General features: G+C 46.6%; 1 protein-coding gene across 2 annotated transcripts; it reads right to left on the bottom strand.

Annotated features, from left to right (window-relative positions):
• Nucleotides 1-530: 530 nt before the first annotated feature.
• Nucleotides 531-21970, bottom strand: HDC (histidine decarboxylase). Of its 2 annotated transcripts, XM_057723733.1 has the most exons (12): nucleotides 21935-21970; nucleotides 19487-19659; nucleotides 15883-15996; nucleotides 14822-14944; nucleotides 12405-12539; nucleotides 12013-12156; nucleotides 11549-11615; nucleotides 10512-10674; nucleotides 10330-10420; nucleotides 6460-6558; nucleotides 1731-1832; nucleotides 531-1594 (listed from the first exon to the last, which is right to left on the bottom strand). In XM_057723733.1, the coding sequence occupies exons 1-12, from the start codon at nucleotides 21963-21965 to the stop codon at nucleotides 848-850; spliced, it is 1989 nt and encodes a 662-aa protein (XP_057579716.1). In that variant the 5' UTR covers nucleotides 21966-21970; the 3' UTR covers nucleotides 531-847. The 2 variants fall into 2 exon arrangements, with proteins under 2 accessions (XP_057579716.1, XP_057579717.1); XM_057723734.1 differs by lacking the exon at nucleotides 6460-6558 and having other exon boundaries at nucleotides 700-1594; nucleotides 21935-21965.
• Nucleotides 21971-23307: the final 1337 nt, after the last annotated feature.

Here is a 23307-nt window from a genome sequence, read left to right on the forward strand (position 1 = left end):
AAAGATATGTACAACCCAATGTTCATAGTAGCACTATTTACAATAGCCAAGACATAGAAACAACCTAAATGTCCATCGACAGATGAACGGACAAAGAAGCTATGGTATATATACGCAATGGAATACGACTCAGGCATAAAAAAAGAATGAAATAATACCATTTGTAGCAACATGGGTGGACCTAGAGATTATTATACTAAATGAAATAAGTCAGGAAGAGCCAAATATCACTTATATGTGGAGTCTAAAACATGACACAAATGAACTTATCTAAAACAGAAACAGATTCACAGACATAGAGGACAGGCTTGTGGTTGCTGCAGCAGGGTGGGGTGGGGAGGGGAGGGGAGGGGAGTGGGGATGGACTGGGACTCTGGGATTAGAAGATGCAATCTATTATATATAGAATGGAAAAACAACAAGGTCCTACTGTATAGCACAGGGAACTATATTCAATACCCTGTAATAAACCATAATGGAAAAGAAAAACATTTCAGGGATCAATTAAGTGACACAGGATATGTTTTTTTCAGGGACAAGCACAATTTATTTCCACATTATATTTCATGAAACTTGAAAGCTAAACCACAGAAGCTGCCTGTCAATACACGACCCTAGACCCTTTCTCTCTGACCAGCCTGCTGGACTCTTCTGGACCATGCTGGCTTAAACTCTCTGTTTGTATCCTATCACAGGTCATGAACCTCTAGGAGAATCTGATAAGAAATCATTCGCTTTCTCCCAAGAAAAATGCAGATACACGTAAGCACATAAACTCAGCGTACAATTTTGAGGGGTTCAGAGACTCCCTGAAACACATTCATGGACTCTGGCTGAATCCCCCGGTTTAAACCATTGCCTGCAGAGGGCAGCAGGGCAGCTGGAGCCCACACTGAGAGCTGCATTCAGGAAAGCTGGGGACGCTGTAGAACTTGATTAGTTTTTTGAAGGCACTTCTCTTTAACATCATCATCTCTTCCGGAAACCTAGAAAAGATTCTGACCCGGGAGGAGCCGCCACTCTTCACAGAGCCATCTGCGGACAGTGGCTTCTGAGCGCTCACAGGCACGCTGCTGCAGCTGAGGGAGCGCACTGCCTTCTTCTTAATCTGCACGGACGAATAATTGAACAGGAAGGAGGACAGCTTGTGCTTGGTGAGGTCTGGGACCTCTTCTGAAAAGCAGTCATCCAGCGGCTCCAGCAGAGTTTCAAGGTGGCGGCTGCCTTCCCCTCTCACAGGACTGGGCCCCACACGCGGAGGCTGCTTGATGATCTTCCTGGCCTGGGCTGGGTCATCTCCTGCCCCGTTGACCGTGGGAAAGGACACTTCCTTGGCCAGGGCTCTGGGGCCCCTGGTGTGGGGGATGAGGTTCCCCCCCTGAGGGCTAGGCTGGGAAGTACAGTGCTGACTCAGGATGAGAGTGGCAGCATCATGAATGAGATGCCAGTCTCTCAGGATGTCACCCCTGGTGGTGAACTGGGATGTCACAGTGAAACGGATGATCAACTTGTCCTGGATAGTGGCTGGGATGAGGAAGAGACGGCCAGCTTTAGCTATTTCCTTTAACACACTTTCTGTGAGGCAATTAGGACCCTGTTTGAAGGATAGAGAGAAGTAAAGTCTGTATCACATTCCCTGTCAGCATCCCCAGAAGCCCAACATTTACATTTCCAAGAGGCTGAAAAATCACCAAGTAACATCCTTCACGTGAAATGGGAGATGGTGTTACCTTTAGACGAAAAACCACCAGGCCGAGGTGCCTCTTGGCAGGAATTTCAAACAGAGGGTCATTTCTGACGAGAGATTCAAAATACTTCGCCATTTCAGTACCCTAGAATTGTGAACATCGAGAGAACTGAGGTTATTAACAGGCAAGAGATGACTGTGCATAAACTTTCACACCGCTAAAGGGCTTCAAACCAGTCACACCTTTGAACCACAGAGACCTAAGTGGCTTCTGCCTGATTTTCTTCTCCATTTGACTTTGCTCAGACTCCAAGCTATAAAACCCCCAATGGCTCCCTATTTCTTGTCACATTAGCTCCACTTTGAGAACTCATGTCTCAGAGCCCTCTTTCAACCCACCCCCAAAACCAAAAGGCCTGCAGGATCTTAGTTCCCCAACCAGGGATTGAACCTGGGCCCCTGGCAGTGAAAACATGGAGTCCTCACCACTGGACAACCGGGGAATTCCCAGAAGGCACATGCTTTGCTATCAAGGCAATATGCCCTCCTACCCCGGCTTCACATATCTTGGCTTCTGGACTGGCCAAGGGGGCTGGCAAGAGCCAAAACCCAGCCCATGTTCTGCGTTCCCAGGCAGGTGCCTCTTACGGGCTGCAAATGCTCAAAGGAAGAGACATTTGTTTCTCCTGCATGTAAAGACACCATGTGAGCAGTTGACAGCCCTGCCCCCGTATCCTGTCTACATCTTCCCCTTGCCTCGCAGACCTTTTCACCTCAAATGCCCTTTATCCCCTTTTTTCTGACATTCCACAAAGAACATATTTTTACATATCAACCCCACATACACCATGGAGAAGGCTTTAAATCTGTTTAATGGGTACAGAGTTTCTGCCAGGGGTGATGAGAAAAGTTCCGGAAACAGATAGTAGTGACGACGGCACCCACTGTAAGTATACTTAACGCCACTGAATTGTACACTTAAAAATGGTGAAAGTGTTATGTTATCTATATTTTACCACAATAAAAAAAAGTTAAAGCTTTTTACCATATTAATCTTTCACTGAAGTTATCATTTTTTAATTTCCTACTTTTTTACTTAGTATTATTAACTAAACAAGGATAGGACTTCCCCTTTCATTTTAAAAAATTTCTTCAGGCATCCAGAAGGATCTCAATAAAATATTTACTAAGTAATTGCTATCACCTGGTTCTCATACTGGGTACTCTATTTCAAGAGAAGTCAAAGGATTTAGCTAAGAAGTTGCTACAAACCTGATCCAGAACCACTTTCTCTCTCCACCGCATGGTCTGTTTAAAATGGTCTCCAATCCCTTCCCTAAGTACTTTTCATATTCAAGTCCTAAGGCTCTCTCTCAGGGAGAGCACCTTACTAAATGTTTTCTAGCTGTTTTATACTTTTGCAATTTACTTTCTAATTTTGTCATGATTCTCCCCTGTGCCTCCTTCCCACTAGGCCCATTTCCATCCTGCCCTGCCAATTTGGGGATCTTTCTGTGTACATTTTTCTTAAATCTACATGAGTAAGACATCTCAGGTACAGATCTAGAATTGGGGTAGCTGAAAACCATGAAACGGATACTTTTGAGCAAGGAAACAGAGCCAGAAGTCATCTTTGTTCAACCTCTTCATTTTCTAGAAAGAGCCAAAAGAAAGTGACATCCCCAAGGTAGCAGTGGCAAAGTGCAGGTCTCAGGCCACCAAGCACATTCCCTCTACCATGTTCTGCTGCCTCCTATAACACATGCTATTTGCAACAAGAAAGAAGAGGGTCCAGAGGAGAGAGGAAACAGCACAGGCAGCATTCCGCCACCAGAAACCATCTTTATGGAAGACGAAAGCAGGGCTACAACCAGTGCCCTGTACCTAGGTCGGAGGTGGGCAAACTGTAGCCCCCAGGCCAAATAGAGCCCCACACCTCCTTCACACCTGTTTTCGTAAATAAAGTTCTTTGGGGACTACCCTGATGGCCCAGTGGTTAAGAATCCACCTGCCAATCCAGGGGACACAGGTTCGAGCCCTGGGCGGGGAAGATTCCACATGCCGTGGAGCAACTAAGCCTGTGTGCCACAACTACTGAGCCTGCACTCTAGAGCCTGCCAGCCACAGCTACTGAGCCCACGCACCACAACCACTGAAGCCCACGCGCCTAGAGCCCATGCTCCACAACAAGAGAAGCCACCACACTGAGAAGCTTGTGCACCACAAAGAAGACTAGCCCCTGCTCGCCACAACTAGAGAAAGCCCGCGCATGCAGCAGCAAAGATCCAACACACTCAAAAAAATAAAAAATAAAAAAAGTTCTTTGGACCATAGCCATGCCTACTTGCTAATGTATTGTGTATGGTGGCTTTTGTGCTGCAGTGACAGAGCTGAATAGTCACAACAGAGACCATATGGCCTGCAAAGGGAAAAATATTTACTATTTGCCTTTTACAAAAATAGTTTACCAATCCCTATTGTAGGTGATAGGAGATGATGGTAATGACGACATTATTATCATTAGAAGAAGGAAGAAATGGAAGAGGAGGAGGAGGAGGAGAAGAAGAGGAAGAGGAGGAAGAGGAAGAAGGCAAAGGGAAAAGGAAGGGGGAAGAGGGAGGGGGAAGAGGAGGAGGAGGAAGTGGGCATAGGAAATATTTGGGTACTTAGTGGAATATTAGGTCCTGCACTAAGTAAGGGCTTTATATATTTTTTCTCATTTAATCATCACCATAAACCTTTGAGAGAGGTAGCATTTTCTCATTTTATAAATTAGGAAGGCAAACATGAAAAGTTTAAGTAACTTGTCCAAGGTCCTCAAACAGTAAAGGGTAGAACTAAAAAAATCAAATCCCAGTCTCTAAACTGGCACCAGGGACGGGTTTTGTGGAAGACGATTTTTCCACAGATTGGAGGGGGTGGGGGGACAGCAGATGAGGCTCGCCTGGCTCACCGCTCGCCTCCTGCTGTGCAGCCCGGTTCCTAACAGGCTGCGGACCAGTACCGGTCTGTGGCCCAGGGCTTGGGGACCCTGCTCTAAAGCAGCAATCTATACCAGAGAGATACACAACTTGGTTTTATATGACTTTCAAGAGCTCACATAGTAGAAAATAGCCCAGAATTGTGAAGAAAGAAGGCCTTCCTCTCTTAAGCAGGGCAACTACCTTCTCTGAGCCTCACCTATAAAATGGGGTTCATCAGGGTGACTGCCCCAAGCATTGTTGTAAAAACCTAAGGAAACACTATAAGTTGTTTCTTTGAGATACCATGCAAGTAATAATAATTATGATTGCAGTGAAGTTGAAGAGAGAAAATTAACTCACATCAAACAATTTCATTTTAATTCCACCCCTTACTTTTGTGGGACATTAGGAGCCTTCACAGCTCCGTTTTGTACGTGTGCTTGAGGAGGTGGTCCTAGGAATGCCAAGCAAGCAGAGACAGGGCAGATGGAATAGTCAGGGATGCTTCTGGGAGAAGTGGCACTTAATCCACTGGCAACACCTGGAGAAGAGAGGGCCCTCCAAGAGGGCAACGCACAGGTGATGGTGCAGAGGCACAGTGAGGATGGAGCCGGGATGGGTCAGTGAGAAGCCTGAGCTTGGAGGCTGATAACTGGGTCCTTGAAAGCCAGGCCCAGGGGTCTGGGTCTAGTGAGGCAAAGGGGAGCTGATGGGAACTCAGGGCTTTGAGTTGAGAGAGGCAGCATGGGGGGCGTTCGCCAGCACCTGCACGTTGAATATCCAGTCCTAAGTTGGAACCAAATGATAACTTGTAACCTGCACCACCTCATCCCCCAGCTACCTTCCTTCCAGTCTTGAGTCTAAGGATCTAGAGGGAGCAAAAATGCCTAATGTCCCTGGGTGACGGCCACTGATTGATGAACATCCAGTTAACCAACACCTTGATGTTGATTACAAATGTAAAATTACCAGCAATAAGCCAGTCGTACTTACTGATTCAACCATTGCATTTGGCTTTTTGTTTGCTTAATGAGGAAGGAGTTCACTAGAGGAAAGGTGGCCAGGGAAAGACACACAGAGGAGCAAAGGACAACATCTTTGGATTAACTCTGCTGCCTTTATCAATAACTTCGTCTTTCTCATAGGCACTAGTGAAAATGAGAGAAAAATGCTGCTGACCAAAATTCTCAGTTAAGTTCCATCTCTTCCATGAAATATATGACAGAGGGACTGTGCCTGTCTCATTCACCTCTGGGTCTCTTTCCTAGCTCAATAATTTTTTTTTGTTGAATTGAAATAAATTACACCAAATAAGCCTTCAGTGAATACCTCTTGACATAATGCAGGGATATTTGTTCGAGACTTGGTAGGTCTACATGTCCAAGCCAAGAGATCCCTGTTTCCGGCACAACGATAATGGTGGCTAAAATTTTCAGACAGCCATGACAATCAGAGTAATTTTTTAAAAGATAGGCTCCTACCCTGGCCACATGCTGCCTTTTGATATACTTTCTGTTTCTTTCCCTGCAAACCAGGCTCTCGGGCCATCCCTTCTCAGTGCTCGATGATAGCAGAAGAAATGGTGAGACCCCAGACAGCCCTCGGCATCATGTTCTGCTTGGCGATCCTCTAGCTAGCAAACACACAGTGCCCTGAATAATCAAGTCCCAGGAGTTCGCGAACAGGCCCAGACACCTGAGCCATACATCACACATCCCCCGGGAAAGTCTGCAAAGCAGAAAGGAGACTTCCTCCCCACTAGGCCACAAAGTGAGCCCAGGCTCCTCCCACAGTCTGCCCACCACATACATGTCTGACGTGCGCTTGAAGATTCTTCACCCCGAAGGACCGGATCACAAACCAGAGTTTAATAGAGCGAAACCGCCGGCTCAGGGGGATCTGCCAGTGCTAGAACAAAGGAACACAGTGCCCGTGGTTAGAGACAGGAGCCCCCACTGCTCCCATACACACTCCTGGGCTTTACCATCTGTTGTCTCCACAGCCCTCCAGGGATGCATGGTGTCACCATGACGCCCGAGGCTGTTGCTAAGGAGAAGCCAAGGCAAGTTACCCAAAGTCTACCTCGTCATGTGACGAAACCCTGGTGAAGGTGGCCAATAGGCCCTTGCCCAAGAGCAGCACAGGTAGAAGCCAAGTCCATGACCCTGGACCAAGGAGAAGACACTTTGCTTTAAATGCTGCTTTAAACATTTCATCCCAGGCTGAAATTCAAGATAGGGGCAATACATTTTTTCTCTAAAAGAACCTAAGTTACTTGAACAGCAGAAAATAAAGTTTTACTTGTATTGCCCAAAAAAATATAAAGTATAGGGTTCAAGAGCTCAGGTGCTAGAGCCTCACAGACCTGGGTTTCTCCTCCAGCTCTACCTCTTCCTTGGGCATTGCCACCTCACTGGCTCCTCGTGAGATAAAGACAGACAGCATCTCCAGGAATGTGGTGTGAGCAGAACCAGGATGAAGAGTTTCATAGGAAGTTGTTAATAAGTGCTGGCTATTTAGATGATAAAAAATGTGAGCCACAAATCACAGTGGTATTTCTGCCTAGAATGAAGATAATTCTTATTTAATTTCACTGTCCTGACCTTACTTTTCCTGTGACATTCTGTGCCTTCAAGAGGCAGCACTCCAACCCTCAGATTTCAAATAAGCATGTATATCTTGGTCTCTGTTAGACTAAAATTGACCCTTTGTTCCTGGTAACCAAATTCAACAGAGTTTAAAGTTCAAGGTTGTTGGCACCAAAGATCTGAAAATTTTCAAACCAATTTCTCAGATCTGTAAACAGAGCAAAGGGTTTGGAAAACATTTGCAATTACTTTGATGAGTAGTGTGATTTCTAATAACCTCTTCCTCAAATGTCAGAAAGTTTCCCCACAATTTCTGTTGACTGAAAATAAGTATTTGTCCCATTGAATATTTATCTACTTCTCTACGGGATTGCCCAATCCTCAAAGCTGTGCACAGCTGTATCCTTTACCCCAGTTTCCTGACCCAGGCACAGCTCAGACTTGACCCCTTGGTTGATGGACAATGTTTCTCCTATATCAAGTACTAAGTCTGATTTCCAAGCAAAATACTCTAATGCTAAGGACCGGCTTGGGGACTTTCTTTACCAGCAGAGGGCATCAAAACCTGGATATAGGACAAAATCCCTGTAACAGGAAAAGTGTCAGCTCCACCCTTTGTTAGATGGACACTCCAGATGGAGACTAATAAGTAGATAATAGTGGCCTTCTCTAAAAAGCACTGTTTTCCAGATGGTTATGGCCAATTGATTACAATAATTCACCAGCAAATTAAATGAGAGGCAAAGATGATTTCAATTTCAATTTCTTTACAGTCTATCCGTAACCCCAGTTGTTCCTCTTGTCACTATTCCAAAACCAATCCATGCTGAGCCAGCAGGGTTGTTGTAGCCAATATTTTCTGCTGGAACAGGAAATTTGGACACAGCTCTTCTTTAACTCAAGGCATTCCCAAGTCTCCTCTGCATCCTTTCAGGTTTTGCTGATATCCTTGCCAAGCATAAGACAATGCCCCCTCCACTAGTTGGAGGGAGGAAAGGGAGCTTCCTAATGTCAGAAGAATCTAGCCCTGATTTTAGGTGGCTCCAGAGCCCAGGAATGAAGTCCCCAGATCTTCTCTTCCAGGATGCTGCTCTATTTCTGGCTCATCTCAAAATGGCTGGGCTTTTATTTAAAGCTTCAGCCACCTGGGTGAAAAAGAGCTTGGGGCACAGGTCAGAGCAACAGCAAAAACCCCCAGAATCACAACAGACAGCAGCTTCAGTTCTCTAGGAGTTTCTGGGAGGCTTGAAAATTAAATCCATACGATTAGAGGTGGGAGAAGGAGATAAAATAGCACCTTCTGGACCAGTACTAGGAAAAGTTTGGTTTAGTATTTCTATAAGTGATCTGGAAGAGAGAGAGCACTGTGAAATCTCAAACTGATGAGAATGAAGGAGATCCTGAGATACTCTTTTGGACAAAAAACAAAAACACAGAAAAGTAACATAGAATCCAAAATGGGGATTTTCCTGGCAGTCCAGTGGTTAAGACTCCATGCTTCCCCTGCAGGGGGTATGGGTTCGATCCATGGTTGGAAAACTAAGATCCCACGTGCTGCACGGCCAAAAAAAGAAAAAAAATCCAAAATGGGCCAAGGTAAGAAAATTCTCATAAGTTATGATGATCCAAGTTCACTTGTAGGAAGATAGGCATCATTTCACACTCAGGAGAGAAACCTAGAATTATCCCTAGAAATATCTGCCCCTTGGGCTGCTGTGAAAATTTTTTTAATTAAAAAAGTGCTGAAAACCCACAAGACAGGGCAGTGGAGATAAAAGAATGATTATTCTTCTATCTTTATCAATCTCTGGAGGGTCCTCCCCCAAAACTGCAAGCTTACTACCTAAAATTCCAACCAAAAGCTTCAAAAAAAATCTAAAGAAAGTGTGAACTGGTCCAAGGGAGAATAATGAATATAATCAAAAGATGATGGAGTGATTATTTTAGGACTAAAAGGGCAAGACACTTTGGCCCAAGGAGAGAAGGCAGAACCATCTCTTCACAAAGAAGACTCCCAGATGGCAGGCATTGCTCTCTGTGCTTCACTGTATTAGTTCATTTAATCCTCACAGCAAGCGTAAGAAGCTAGTACTGTTATTATCACCCTCATTTTACAGATGAGAAAACCTAAATAGTTTGTCATTTGCCCAAGACCACACAAGTTAATAAACACGGGAGCCAGAATTCAAACACAGGTCATCTGTCTTCAGCACCTACATGCTTAACCTCTTCGCCATGTAACGAAATCTCTGCCGCTTAAAAGAAGAGTTTTTAAAAATATCACGCCTACCATTTATTAAGCATGTACCACATTCCCAGTACATGATCACGTAATAAGTGATCTACGTGTATGTTCCCATTGCAGCCTCACAAGGTATTGAAGTCAGTGCCACTGTACCCATCTTGCAGTGGGCAAAAGCCCACTGCTGGTATGGAATCCCAAATCATGCTCATCTCACTCTGCCTCACCTTGGCCATGTTATATGTAACTTATTAGTTTACATACCTGTCTCCCCTATAATTAAAGGAAGGGCTCATCTTCAAACTGAGGAGTAAATCTGAAGTTGTTTCCCCAAGAGACAGTATAGATTGAGAACGTGGGCAGGGTCAAGAGACTGAGGTGCAGCTAGCAGGCAGGCCAGGAAAGCTTGGAGGCATCCAGAACCTCAGGGAGGGTACCCACTGCCCCATCCTCACCGTGGAGCTGCCCACAGTGCCTCCATAGGGACCAAAGGAAGAAAATAGTTTAAGCAAGGAGCCTCTTTTCCTATCCATGGAAATTCTCCACCCTGCCCTGCTGCTGGGGAATAAGCAGAAAAGATTACCCGGGATGAAGGCAGAAGGGAATAGGGAGAATTTTTCAATGCCACAAGTACTCAGGAAACTTGCATACTGCCTCAAATGTTGGTCTCTTTTTTGGGGGGTCTTAACATTTTCTGAGTTTCATTCTATATGCTTAGGCACAGCTTGAAGCCAAAGGTACACAGCGGCAGTATTATGGGATGGGCTCATAGGAAGGAGACCCTCGGGGGTCAGAGGCAGCCCGTTTCCATCTCAGAGGCTGCCAGGCTGCCCGTTCCTGGCCACTCACCATGAAGTCGGTGGCCACACCCGAGTCGGCGTGCCTGAGGTAGACGGGGTTCACGCAGAAGGTCTGCTGCAGCTTGTACTTGTCCTTGACCCTGTGGGTTTCCGAATGGGCATTAGTGGCCAAGGCCTCTCCAGAGGAGGCAAGGCCTTCCCGCAGGCTGGGAGCTTCGCTGCCACACTCACCAGAACCCGGTACAGTCAAAGTGCACCATCATCCACTTGGAAGGATTAAAGGTGAAGGAATCGGCGTACTCGACGCCCTTCAGAAAGCCCCGGAACTCGGGGCACAGGAAGGCAGTGCCCGCGTAGGCCGCATCGATGTGGAGCCACAGCCCCTCGCTGGCACCTGAGGAGGCAAACGTCACCTGCGGAGGGCGGCACTGGGGGTGGGAGTGGGTTGCCACCAGCCAGCTAAAAGGCATCTCTCGCTTGGCCCAGCCGGCGGGTGGGCGGCAAGGGAAGGGCTGGGAAAGGATGCCCATGGCTGAATGAGACACGGAGGAATGTGGACATGCGGGGAGGATGTCAGTGCAAGGAGTGGGGCTGAGTGAGGCACGGCCACCCCTACAGGGAAAGCCCACAGAGCCTCCCCGTGGCCTTCTCTCTCACTGACCAGAGGGTCGACACCCTCTTGGCCTCCACCCAAAGCTTTCTGGAACAGAAACCAACTTACCACTGGTCCAAAGAGCATTGTTAACTCATGGAATACAAAAGTTGGGGGGGGGGTCTCTCTTTCCTAGTGGGTTTCTCGCTTGAGGATTTTGAACAATCACATTTAGGTTTCTTTTCTGCCTTTATCTCCCCCACCCCGCCCGCCACCCCCATCCCATGGTTTCCCCTACTCTACGTTTTTCATTTTCTTAGCCTAGACTAGAAAATATTCCACTACGCCTCATCCACCCTGTGTTTTGGATACGTCCTGCTTTAAGCAGATTTTAACATACAAGTGAGAGGGTGAGAGACCTGAGGACCTCCCACTGTTGCCTCGGAGAATCGGCTGCAAGGGAGGGCAGCTCTAACCCTTGGGCCCACCACTGGGAAAAGTAGTGACCTGGCTGCCCAGAAGAAGGTACTCATGACCCCTGGTGGCTCTTCCCACGCTCTGTGCATTGACCAAAGAGGGACAAGAGAATTCCACTGAGCCGCTTTCAGGCTTTTGCTCTAGGGAATATTTTAAAACTCATTACTTGTCTTCCTAGCCAGACAGGGCAGACACTTACAGATGGGGCCCAGCTCTGAGAGGCAGTCAAATGCACAGACCCCAGTGGTCCCCAGTGTCGCACAGACCTGGAGGAAAACAGAGGAAGTTAACGTGGGAAGGTGGGCTCACGTGACACATTCGGCCTGGAAAAAGATTTCATCACAGATATCAACCCCATCCATCCCACTAGAACGGGGTATATTTCACACATGACCCACAGTAAGAAATACATTTTATACAGCAACCTAGGACATATACACGTGTGTATTTGAAATAAAATTTCATATTTTCCATTATATTTTTTAATGCCGATTATGACCCACAAAGTTTATTTGCTAACATACTAACTCATAATTTGTAAAACACTGTATTTGAGGACCTTTCTGCTCTTGCTTGCAGCATGTTACTTACCTGAAGTCTGCCAAAATTCCTTCCTTACCTCCTAGCTCTATCGTCCTAAGCTCAGAACATGGTCTGACTTACAAAGACGGGCACCAAGCCCCGCTCCCTGTCCTCCTCGATGGCTTTCTGAAGAGCTTCCCCTCGGAGTGAGAAGTTATCATCCACAGGCAGAAATTTCATTTTGACCAGAGAAATCAAACCAGCCTTTTCCACGGAGGAGTGGGCCTAGAGGGACCACGGAAACCTGTTAGCAGAGTCACCCTGGAATGAATACTCCCAGAAACTGCTGAAACCAGACAAAGGGAAGCAAATACAACATCTGACATTTGTCTTCCCCAGGGCTCCCTGGACAACCTCTGAGGCTTGAGCTGCCCTGAACCCAGCGGCCTCATGTCTACAGCGAAATCACTCAAGGACTAAGACTCCAGAAGCCAAGCCCTACCTGAAGGTTTGGCCTGTGGTGGGCAACTCACCTGGTCGGAGGCATAGGCAATGAGCCGGGCGTTCAGGGAGGACTCATCCATGCCGGGCTCAGACGCTTTCATTTCCAGGATTTTGTTCTTCCTTGCTGCCAGCAAGGCGATCAAGGTGGACTCACTGACTGTGCTCTGCAGTGGGAGAAGGGTTCCCAGTGGCAGCCTCTCCATGTATTTTCTTGGCCAATTCCCCAGGTTTTGTAGGAATGTGTGTGTGTGTGTGTTTAATAGCTCTTCCTCAGGAAGTACACAGCTTCTGCCTAAGGAGTTGCCGTTCCTTCCCAGCTCAAATGCCTATTCTCCGTTCTCCGTTCACAACCTCCTATGCATTCCTGGGACATCTCCCTCTCCTATAATTTTCAGGGAAGTAATGAAAGCAAATCTGCAACAACATCTTTATTAGGCCATAGAGACCAAAAAGAGAATGTTCGGAGAATGCTAGATACAAGTCTGCTTGTAGATATGTTGGGCCCCATTTAGAAAAAAAAAAAAAAAATTTCAATGTATTAGGTATGGAAATGGAGTTTCTTTCCGCAGAGATATCCCAGAGAGAGAGGGTCCTCTTGAGAGATAACTTTGGCCTCAGTTTTGTTACCAGTGGCTCTTGTGATCTTGAGCTAATATTGCCCCTCTGAGAGGCTCTTTTCCATTTGAAAAATGGAGAGCATCCCTTTAGCTGCCTCCCAGCGCGAGAATGTCGACTATCCAAAGAAGGGCTGGGTAGGATTTTGCTCTGGCCATGATTGTGGGGGTCCTGGGGGCCACCTCTGCAGCTTGACAGGAATCTTGGTGGCTTTTCATCACTCATTTGTTCAGTCTTTGGTGTCCTTGCTTCTTGAAATCTTCAGGTGACCTACAGCTGATTGCTCCCTGCTGAAAAGCCTGGCCGATCATGTCACAGGAAACGGTATGGACAAGATCCCACAAGATATTCAGTGGCTGAAAGTTACTCCACAATAAGGAAGGCAGCAGAATAGTAATAATAATATAATAATACCACCTTCCATGTACATAGCAATTCATAGTTCACAAAACACTTTCTGCCATCCCATTTGCTCCTCATCAAACCTGCAACTCTTGCGATATCTGTCTACATATGAGAATAGTGATGCTCAGAGAAGTTACAAGACTAAACCAAGTTCATGTGGCTGATGGATACAGTAGAAGTCACCATCTGAATTTAGACAGGCCTCGGTTTGAATCCTCATTCTTCCACTTACCAGCTGTGTGACCTGGGGCAAGTTTTTAACCTCTGTGAGCTTCAGTGTTCTTATTTCAAAAATTGGGGATGACGTTATTTACCTACTAGGCTCTCGAGATAATTAGATGAAGAGCAAGGTCATGCCCAAAGGCATTTAGCATTTTCTTCTAGATATAATATTTGAAGCTATAACTATCGGCTAACAACCCAGAAGGTCCATAACATGCAGCAATTTGTCTTTCTTGTAAAGGTCAGATTTTAATCTTGGTACGAGACTGGATTGAGAGAGAGAGTCACTTAGCTAGCAAACTAGCAAACGGGCCCAGTGAACGTCCCAGTGCTCATCTCAGGCCAGCATGGCTATTTTTATTTAATAGAAGAATTCATTGACTCCTCACATCCACCCTTTAAGGGAATAATAATTATTATTATTATTATTATTAGTTCTCTATCTTATATATCAAAAAATCAAGATAATTACACATTACAGAAGAATTGAAGAATTTGAGGGTTCTCGAGGGTCTCAGAACAAAACCCTCATGAGTAATCAGAGGTTTGTAGATGCAAAAGTACCTAGCAATGTGCATGGCCTACAGGAGGCACCCCTCAAGCTCCACTATGCTGCACTACACTTGACAAAAAAGAAATACCTGAAGAACTATCATTTGACAGATATTCAAAAGACAGGATTAAAAGATAAAACAAATTGGCCCATATTGTTAATTTCCCTCCCTGCCAAACATTTCCTGGACCTAGGAGGGAGGGAAAGAAGTCTCTACTTGCCTTCTCTTTGCCACTGACCATGAGGTGTAAAATGCGACAAGAGAGGAGAGTTGTCAGATTATAAATTAAGAAACTTGAATCAAGTAATACCAGAAATGTGATAATGTGTTCACTTTTTAATCTTTCTTCAAAGAAAAACTAAAAGAGGAGTGGAGACGGTGGCCGCAGTATAAAGGCAATGGAAGTTGAGACGGTAGTGGCAGCAATGGGGAGAGCAGGGACTGTGGTGGGGTTGGTGGTGTCGGTGATGGTGTCAGTCATGATGGTGATGATGGTAGATGATGGTAATGGTGATGGTGCTGCCGTGACCGTGGTGGTGTGAGTGACACAGGGGAGGCTCCATGGAAAACATGAGAATCGCCCAGGCAAGTCTGGCTTATCTTTCCCTACTTAGCCCCTATGCTAGGAGAAGCTTTGCCAATGGAGGTACCTGCAAGACGCCTCCCCCCTGGCTGCCGGGGTGGTGGTGCAGGAAGTGCTCTGGGAGTCCCAGCATTTTTGCCAACCAGTCCATGACATTCATCTCCAGCTCCGTGCACACAGGGCTGGAAGCCTAAAAGAGGGAAAGCAACTTCATCTGGATTGCCCCAGGGCAGCAGAAACACAACTGTCTCTGCCTTGACCCTCCCTAGGCCTAACCTATCTTGTCCCTGGAGAAGCAAGAAGGAGCCACGTTCAGGCCCTGTGCCCCACCTCTACCCCATCCTCTCCCAAACCAGAAAGTGGAAAGAATGTGGGGCTTTGGTTCATGCCACCCTCAATGAGTGGATTCTCCTGGGACTCCAGGGCCCTGTGGACAAACAGCCCTAGAGAGGATTGTTTCCATTTGGCTCCCCAAGACCCTAAAATACCCAGCTGAAAAGCCTTCTAAAGACCAGGGGGAGCTTTTAGGACTAAGAAAGAAAGCACTTCCTCCTGGAAAAGATAACTCTCCCAGCTCCCACCCCACCCCACCCACCTACCTCTACACACACACACACACACACACAAATACATCCTATAACAATTCAGGCTTAAAATATAGAGCTATTCTAGGAGGCTTCTGGCACAATTTAAAGCTGATTGGTGCTTAAGGGGTTATGAAGGGAAGTCTTAGGGCCTATCCCTAAGCTCTCAAAGACAAGAGCACAGGGAAAGTTGTACTCACCAGTACCAACGTGCTTAGAGAGTGTAACGAATTGTGGCACTAACCAGATCTCAGTCCAAATCTCATCTCATCTCTATGAACTCTGTGGTCTTGGGGAGATAAGTTACTTAAGCCTTAGTTTCTTAATTGGCCCCTACAAAATGGGGCCGATACTCATAATTCCATAGGGTTAAAGAATAAGGTGAGATCATATATATAAAGCTAAAGCTCAAAGAATGCAGCCATTGTTGACAGTTAAATTGAAACCCTGTTCAGAGACCTGAACAAAATGTGTCTGCCCCAGGATGTCACTTCCTGTTATGTCCCCTTTACCCCTGGTTGTCACTACAGCCACTGTTACTCACCCAGGTGAATCCCAAGCAGTTGATGGCATCAGCCAGCATGTCTCCCAGCAGTGATGGCCACGAGGTGAGAGCTGGGTAGTAGGCGTGCATATGGGGGCTTTGCCAGTGTACCACCTGGAGACAGAGCGTGTACACGGGTAGCACCAGGAGGCAGGTCCCAGAGGCTTTCCTCCTCCAGAGACCCTCCCTGATAAGGGGAAGCACCCACTCTAGAGATTGGCTGATACTTTTAGGACAACAAACAAGTCATACAAATCCATAAAAATAAGACATATTCACAGTGTCCTTGCCGCCCACATTTCTCACATTCTGAGCTAGTTCATCAGTGGAGCCTTTGCACATATGCAAAGACCAGAGGGGAATATGCAAAATGAAAATTGCTATGGGAATTAGAGTTGTGGATTCTGAGTAGCGTTTGCATGAGTCGTCAGTGCTTATTCCCCCCACTGCTCCTATTCAGTAATAAAAGGAAGGGGAGACTGCGAGCTCTGGAAGAGCACGTTGTTTGTCTCAATCAGTCAGGCTCTTGGAAAAAGCATCCTGAGATCTTTGGGTACGCAGCTCCTGCAGAGGGCCAGTGTGCATGGATTCAAAGCTGTCCTTAGCTTCCCAGTGGGGATGGAGAGAGGAGACGGGAGGACAGAAGTGCCAGCCCAAGGACAAGGGACTCTGTTCCGGGTTAACCCTTGAGTCCACAATTAGATTAACCAGACGAAAGAAGGAGCCAGTGGACAGGAAGGGCCTCTGACAACAGCTCTCGGAAGCATTGTCAGTGGCTCATTGCCCTCACTGATTATCTAATCTGGCTTCATCTCACTGCTCTACAATCATGCCGTGTTCGTATCTGTGTTCATGTCTTTGAGCAAAACTGTGTCCCCTGACAGGAAGGTACTTCTCATACAGACACGACCTTCTAAAACCTGCTAATTCTTAGAAAGCCACTAATATTCATTTCCTCCATGAGCCCTTCCCCAGCTCACCAGCCCCCTTTGGTCCCTTCCCCAAGCCCATGGAACATTCTCATTCTAGATGTTTCACACCACCGATAACTCATGAGATAACATTTTAGAGTATTATCGAGTTATTTCATGAGCACAAATCCCTTTAATCCTTTAAGAGCAGTGACAGTGCCCTGGACAGTGTGTATGGTAGAAGGAGCATAAGATTTAAGCCCAAGAACACAGCTTCCAGTCCTACCCCTGCCTGTAACCAGCTGTGAGACCTTGTGGATTTATTGTGAAGCTAATGAACTTAAGCGCCAAGGTCCCATGTTTGCATGGGTCTCTTTCAAGAGCCATTTTTTAATTTTTTTTTTCTTAAAGGGGGTCCCAAATTTTGCATCCAATTCAGATCTCATAAAGCCAGGATCCCCCCCTGTACTTCTCTCAACCTCAGTTTCTCATCATAAAATAAATCCTGTCTCCTGAGGTTGTTGTTTGGATCAGCCTGGGAAGAAATCTGTAAAATGTAAAGCACTAATGTTAATGGTAAGCTAATCTCGTGGTGATAGACACATCACATATCCTGCCTTGACTCTTAGATAATCAGACTTCTTCCTCCAGTTTTCACCAGGCAGAAGACGTCATAGGTAATAATAATATTTTCCACTTTCTATGCTTTATCTCATTTAATTCTCACAGCACTCCTATCAGGTAAATTCTACCATTATCCCTGTTTTACAGATAACAATCTGGGCTGGCAGAGAGAGGCAGGATCACACGCACACCTCGTAGGGACAGATGTCAGAAACCCAGGGCTGCCTGACTCCAGAACCTAGCACCTAAGCAGGATGGCACCTTGCCTTCTCCCCCTGCTCTTCTCTCCTCCCTCATGAGGAGTGGGTGGGGTTTCTCTAACCAGGGCTGGAATGAAAGCAAAAAAGACAGTTTTTCTTCTCCTTGTGTCGAGGAGGTGGCATGGATGGAAAAATTAATCCACTTTTCAATGAGGCGCTGACCCAAATGAGAAAGCAGAGGGCCAGCTGCTTTCAGGCCAACTCTCAGAGGCTGGTACAGCCTGAGAGATGAGATGGAAGATCGGGTTTTCATTATCAATGTGCTTAGTGACAGTATTTTGGAAACCCCCAGAGAAGGGCTTCCACCTCCTGGCCCTATCAAGAGGCAATTGTCTGTTCTAATAAGATACATAAGATAAGATAAGCCGGAGGAATGCTTATCAAAACAGACAGACCTCTTGGTCCAGAAATGAGCCTCTTTAACCACACCACCAGCAACTGCTGGAATTTCTTTCAGTCAAGTGAATCAGCTCATCTCCACCTCTTCCGACAGTTGCTTTCAGTCTCACTACCAAATTACGGTTGGCCCCTCCACAGATTACATTTTACAGAATGAAATCCATGAGATAATCTTATCGGGGAGCGAGCCTCCCTGGTAGAGCTTTACTGATACAGAAATTTTCAAAAGATGCTTGTGAAATAGCCTGAATGGTCAGTGAGAGATGAGTATTTGGCTTTGTACAAACTTGCCATCACTTTCTGCGTTTGAATAATACCTCACCCCTGCCTCCAGCTGTACCCCTGTCACATCTAAGTCCAAAGTTCCTTGAGGATGATGGAAGCACATGTCACGTCATCCTGGGAAAGAGCTGCTGGACACATGCGGTTCACAACACCCATGCCCCAAGCAGGGAGACCTGTGACTTTGAGAAGACAACTAACTTCTCTGAGCCTCAGTGTCCTCATCTGCAAAACATGGATCATAGGGTCACTTGGGGATAAAACAAGCCAGTCTACAATGTAGCTAGGACAGTGCCTGGCACGTGGCGTGGAGAGCAATAAAAGGCAGCCCTTCTGTGGGAGGCGGATGTGCACTTCCAGCAGGAGTGCCTGGCACAGCGCCTCACCCCGGTGGCCAGGGACATCGTCACAGCTCACGGCGGCTCCGGCACCAGCCCCAGGCATTGGCCAGCCTCTGTCTGTTCCCTGGCCCCACTAGCACTGTCACAGGCTGTGCCCCTTGTCCCTGAACGTATAGATGATTCAGGGAACGCTCCTTCCTCCTCCTGAAAGGCAGTTCAATCAGGAGACCTCCCTTGGTTAGGAAGGACATGGTTCCCACTTCATGGAGGAGAAAGGAGGAGGCTGGCCGGGACTCACTGAGCTTCCTGGCCCACCCAACCTGACAGTCAGGGTACCCTTGGAGAAGTGTGTTCTTGGCTTCCCTCCTTCCCTTCGGCACATCTCAGGCTTCTGTAGGAGAGTCCCTGGCTCTGCCAACAGGGGCTTCAGGGACAATCTCCCACCTCCTCTCTCCATCTTGCTCCCCACAGTCATCCTTTCCCCTCGGGCCCAATTTTCACGACTCACCTCATCCCATCAGATGTCTACCCTTCTGTCAGACAGGCCTTGGGATGCAGTCCTTATTCCCTCCTGCTCCCCACTCAACTCTACCGGTCAGCCCTGGCACCAGACACCTAATTTCACTCAAAGTCCCAGCCCTCCACATGCCCAGAAGACAGGCTGGGATGTCGGCGGCCAAGGGGCTGAGGGCTCATCTCAGGTTTACCCAAGGCAGGCTTCCCAGGCCTATCGCCCACCCACCTACAGCCCGACATCCAGAATCACCCTGTGGTGACTGCGTCTCACCCCAGGCATGATGATTCGCTCAATGTCCCCAAAGATGCTGTCCCAGCTGTCGGGCTCCTCGGGTGCGCTCTCGGGCAGCTGGGCCCTCAGGTAGCCAGGCCTCACGTCTGGAGTCACCCTCCGCTCCCGCACATTGCTCAGGTACTGGCAGATGTAATCCACCATCTCCTTTCCTACAAGGGAAGCAGAGAAATCAGCCTCATGTCCCCTGACTGGGCCTGGCTAATTCGTGCCCATTGCCCTGGGGTCGGGACCAGGAGATCTGGTGAAGGAGAAGATGGATTCATGGGCTGAGTGGGGGAGGATCTGACCCCCAGCATACAGCTTGTCTTCAATTTAAAAATTTAAAAGTGTGCAAAGGAGTGAATGAATGATGGAGGGAGTGTGTGACTCTATGTAAATGAACAAGAGGGAAAATCTCCAAGGCATCAAACTCTAACACCGAAGTAAAAGATTTCTTTCTCCTCCCCTTCCCTCCTCCATATCAATCTTGATCTGCTCTCCTACCTTTCTTTTCTTCTCAAAAACAGAGGATCTATTCATTCATCACCTTACAGATGCAGTAGAAACTCTGTGGCTCTTTCTCTCCAGAAATTGCACGCACACACGAACGCACACACACACACACACCCTGTATTCTTTGTTGGCACAGATGACAAGCTCCCACGCCAGGTTCTGATAAAAGGTAAAAATTCTATTTGTTCACTATTCCCATTGGACCAGTAATTTCCCACATTTTTGGACCCATGAACTTCTTTGAGAATCTGATTAACACCGTAGGCTTATACACACACAATTTTGTGTATAATTTCTGAAGTTCATGAACTCTCCAAAGTACAACCATAGGCCCAGACTAAGAGCCCTGCACTAGCCTGAAATCTTGGGGAAATGCAGGACCATGTCTTAATCAATTTATCTCCCGCGCTTCTGCCTCCACCAACACATCAGTGCCTAGAACAGTTTTCAGATGTTCAAAAAATGTTATCAAATGAATGAATAAAAGAATATGGAAGAAAAACAGCTGAGTCAAATACTTGAAGCCACAGCAAATCATCTATTCTTTCTTCTCTTTCATTTCTCCAGCAAAGGGTTTCTGCGTTCAGAGCCTCTGTCTCTTCCTCGCTCTCTTATTGCCTCTCTCCCTCTCTGTGTCTGGGTCTGTGTTTGTCTCTTCCTCTCTGTCCTCTGTCTCTCTCAATATCTATCATTCTTCCTTAGTACTCCCTAGGCTCCTTTTCCCCTTGTGAGAGAGAGAGAGAGAGAGAGAGAAGAAAAGGGAACCCAATCTCTTCCCACTGCATCAGCTCGTGCAAAATTCTTATGAGCAAGACCAGTCCCAGACAAAACTGTGAAACTTTCAGCACCCTCCTCTCTTCTTTGTTCACTTCTCCAACCATCCCATAACCCAATGCCTTTCATGACTGCAGCAGCATCCCTCCAGAGCTCTGAGAGCCCTGGATCTAGCCCTCTACTTGTCCAGGGACCATATGGAATGTTTTTGTGTTCCACTCATAGGATAAACATCCACAGCAACCAGCTCTCGGCTGAGCGCCTTTGGAAAGCAATGGAATAAGCTAATGCCCACTGAAGTGTAAAGACTGATAGACATTCAGCCTGGATAGAAGGGTAGTTTGGGGGAGAATGGATACATGTATATTTATGGCTGAGTCACTTTGCTGTGCACCTGAAACTATCACAACATTGTTAATCAGCTATACTCCAATAAAAAATAAAATGTTAAAAAAAAAGAAAAAGACTGATAGCCACTTAGTAAGTTATGTCTGGGTAGAAGAAAGAGAAGAAAAGTTGGATTTTAACATGGGACCATGCCTTACAGCAAAGAAATTTTAGGCAAAATAACCTAGTAGCAGGGATGAGGATATAAAAACTTATAGAAAGTATAAGCAACTACCTGCTTTCCCTCTTAGGACAGCCGTGCCTGAAGACAGGGTAACCATCTGGTTTTCCTCACCACCCAAGGCTTGAGACATAGGAGGTGCTCTTTAAATATTTATGGAATGAATGACTAAATGAAAGAACTCTACAGACAGATTCACACATAGAGAAATGAACAGGAAGAAAGATGAGATTTCGAGTGACTGCAGAATAATTAGGGAAATTCTTTTCTATTTCAGAATATGAATAATCCCCCTTTTCCCATTTAGTGTATCAGGAATCCAAATCCCCTATTCTGTGGGAAAGAAGAAAGGGAAAGGGTGGCACGGTAGTGTGGACGCACATGAGAGTTGGTGTATGAGAGGGAGAATGAAAGAGAGGTTGAGCAACGCTCTGAACTCTGATCCCACATTCCCTTCTCAGGAAGAATTCTGTGGAAGCCAAACCTCAGAAGGCACTTCTAATGCTCCAGTCAAAAGACACCCCAGAATCTAAGCAGCAGGTCCTGCAAGAGTGGCAGCAGGGAAGAGGGCCAGGGACGGCGATGCTCACCTCTCCTTCTGTACTCCTCGGGCTCCATCATCTCCCTGGAGCGCTGCTCCTGCTCACACACACTGCAGAGGAGGTGAAGGGTGCGCTCCTGGGCAGCCCATGTGCGCCCTTTATTTAAAGGGTTCTCCTCTCTTCCATCTTAGCTCCGCCCTTCAACAGCCCTTCCTCTTGGTGTAATTAATTCCACCCCTTCTTCCCCCAGTCCTTGTTGACCACAACTCTAGCTGGTCCAGAGATCTAGGATAAAAGGCACTTCTAAATGAAACAGTGCACTTAGCAGGCAGCCTCCAGCTGGATATGAAAAAGAGCCCTCATTTCTTTCCGCCCCCGGGTTCATATAACAGAGCCCAAGCCTTACACAAAGCTCCCCGCTCAGCAGCCCAGAACAAAGCCAAGGGTATGAAGAATTAGTAGCAAGGACTGTTATGATCACTCCTGCCACTGTGTCCCGGTCTATCACAGGGAGGGAGAAACAGGCACTTATAGCGACGCTGCCCTGCTGGCCACACTGTGCCCAGGAGCAAGCAGATGTTATCATCTAGCACGATGGATTTTTTTTTTTATTGTTACTACATAATACTTATTGCTGTAGAGAGAAAACGCAGATAAGTGAAAAGCAAAAACAAAACTGAAACATCACCTAGATTTAACACCTTTAGCACTTAAAAGGCTATTCTGCACGTGCTTGTAAAGGGACGTGCAGAAACTACGGTGGGAGAGGGGAAACATTTCTCTTGCAGTTTGATTTCAGAGTAAAAAGTGATCAAATGCTTTCAGGTTACCAAAGAGAACAGACTATTTGGTTTGTTTGCAGTCTTCATCTTCCTTGTCCTCTGGGTGGAGGTTTGTTTGTTTGTTTGCTTATTTGTTTTTAAGCTCTTTATTGGAATATAATGGCTTTACACTGTTGTGCCAGTTTCTGCTGTACAACAGAATGAATCAGCTGTATTTATACATATATCCCCATATCCTCTCCCTCCTGCGATTCCTTCCCACCCTCCCTACCCCACCCCTTTAAGTCATCACCCATCATCAAGTTGATCTCCCTGTGTTATACAGCTGCTTCCCACTAGCTATCTATTTTACATTTGGTAGTGTATATATGTCTCTGCTACTCTCTCACTTCATCTCAGCTTCCCCTTCACCACCACTCCCCCCCCACCGCCCACCCCGTGTCCTCAAACCCATTCTCTACATCTCCATCTTTATTCTTGCCCTGTCACTGGGTTCATCAGAACCATTTTTTTAGATTCCATATGTGAGTTAGCATATGGTATTTGTTTTTCTCTTTCTGGCTTACTTCGCTCTGTATGACAGACTCTAGGTCCATCCTGGGTGGAGTTTGATGGCTACTTCTTCCACAGTATCGCCCC

This window comes from Hippopotamus amphibius, chromosome 2, assembly GCF_030028045.1.
Source record: "Hippopotamus amphibius kiboko isolate mHipAmp2 chromosome 2, mHipAmp2.hap2, whole genome shotgun sequence".
NCBI classification, from domain to species: Eukaryota; Metazoa; Chordata; class Mammalia; order Artiodactyla; family Hippopotamidae; genus Hippopotamus; species Hippopotamus amphibius.

Bases quoted from the DNA above. Each gene is read 5' to 3' on its own strand.
- HDC (XM_057723733.1), bottom strand. From the start codon at position 21,965: ATGATGGAGCCCGAGGAGTACAGAAGGAGAG. The intron at 10,675-11,548 runs GTAAGTGTCTGC...TTGCCTCCTCAG, and splicing joins CTCAGAGCTGGGCCCCATCT to GTGCCAGCGAGGGGCTGTGG. The intron at 1,595-1,730 runs GTAACACCATCT...TCCTTCAAACAG, and splicing joins TGGTGGTTTTTCGTCTAAAG to GGTCCTAATTGCCTCACAGA.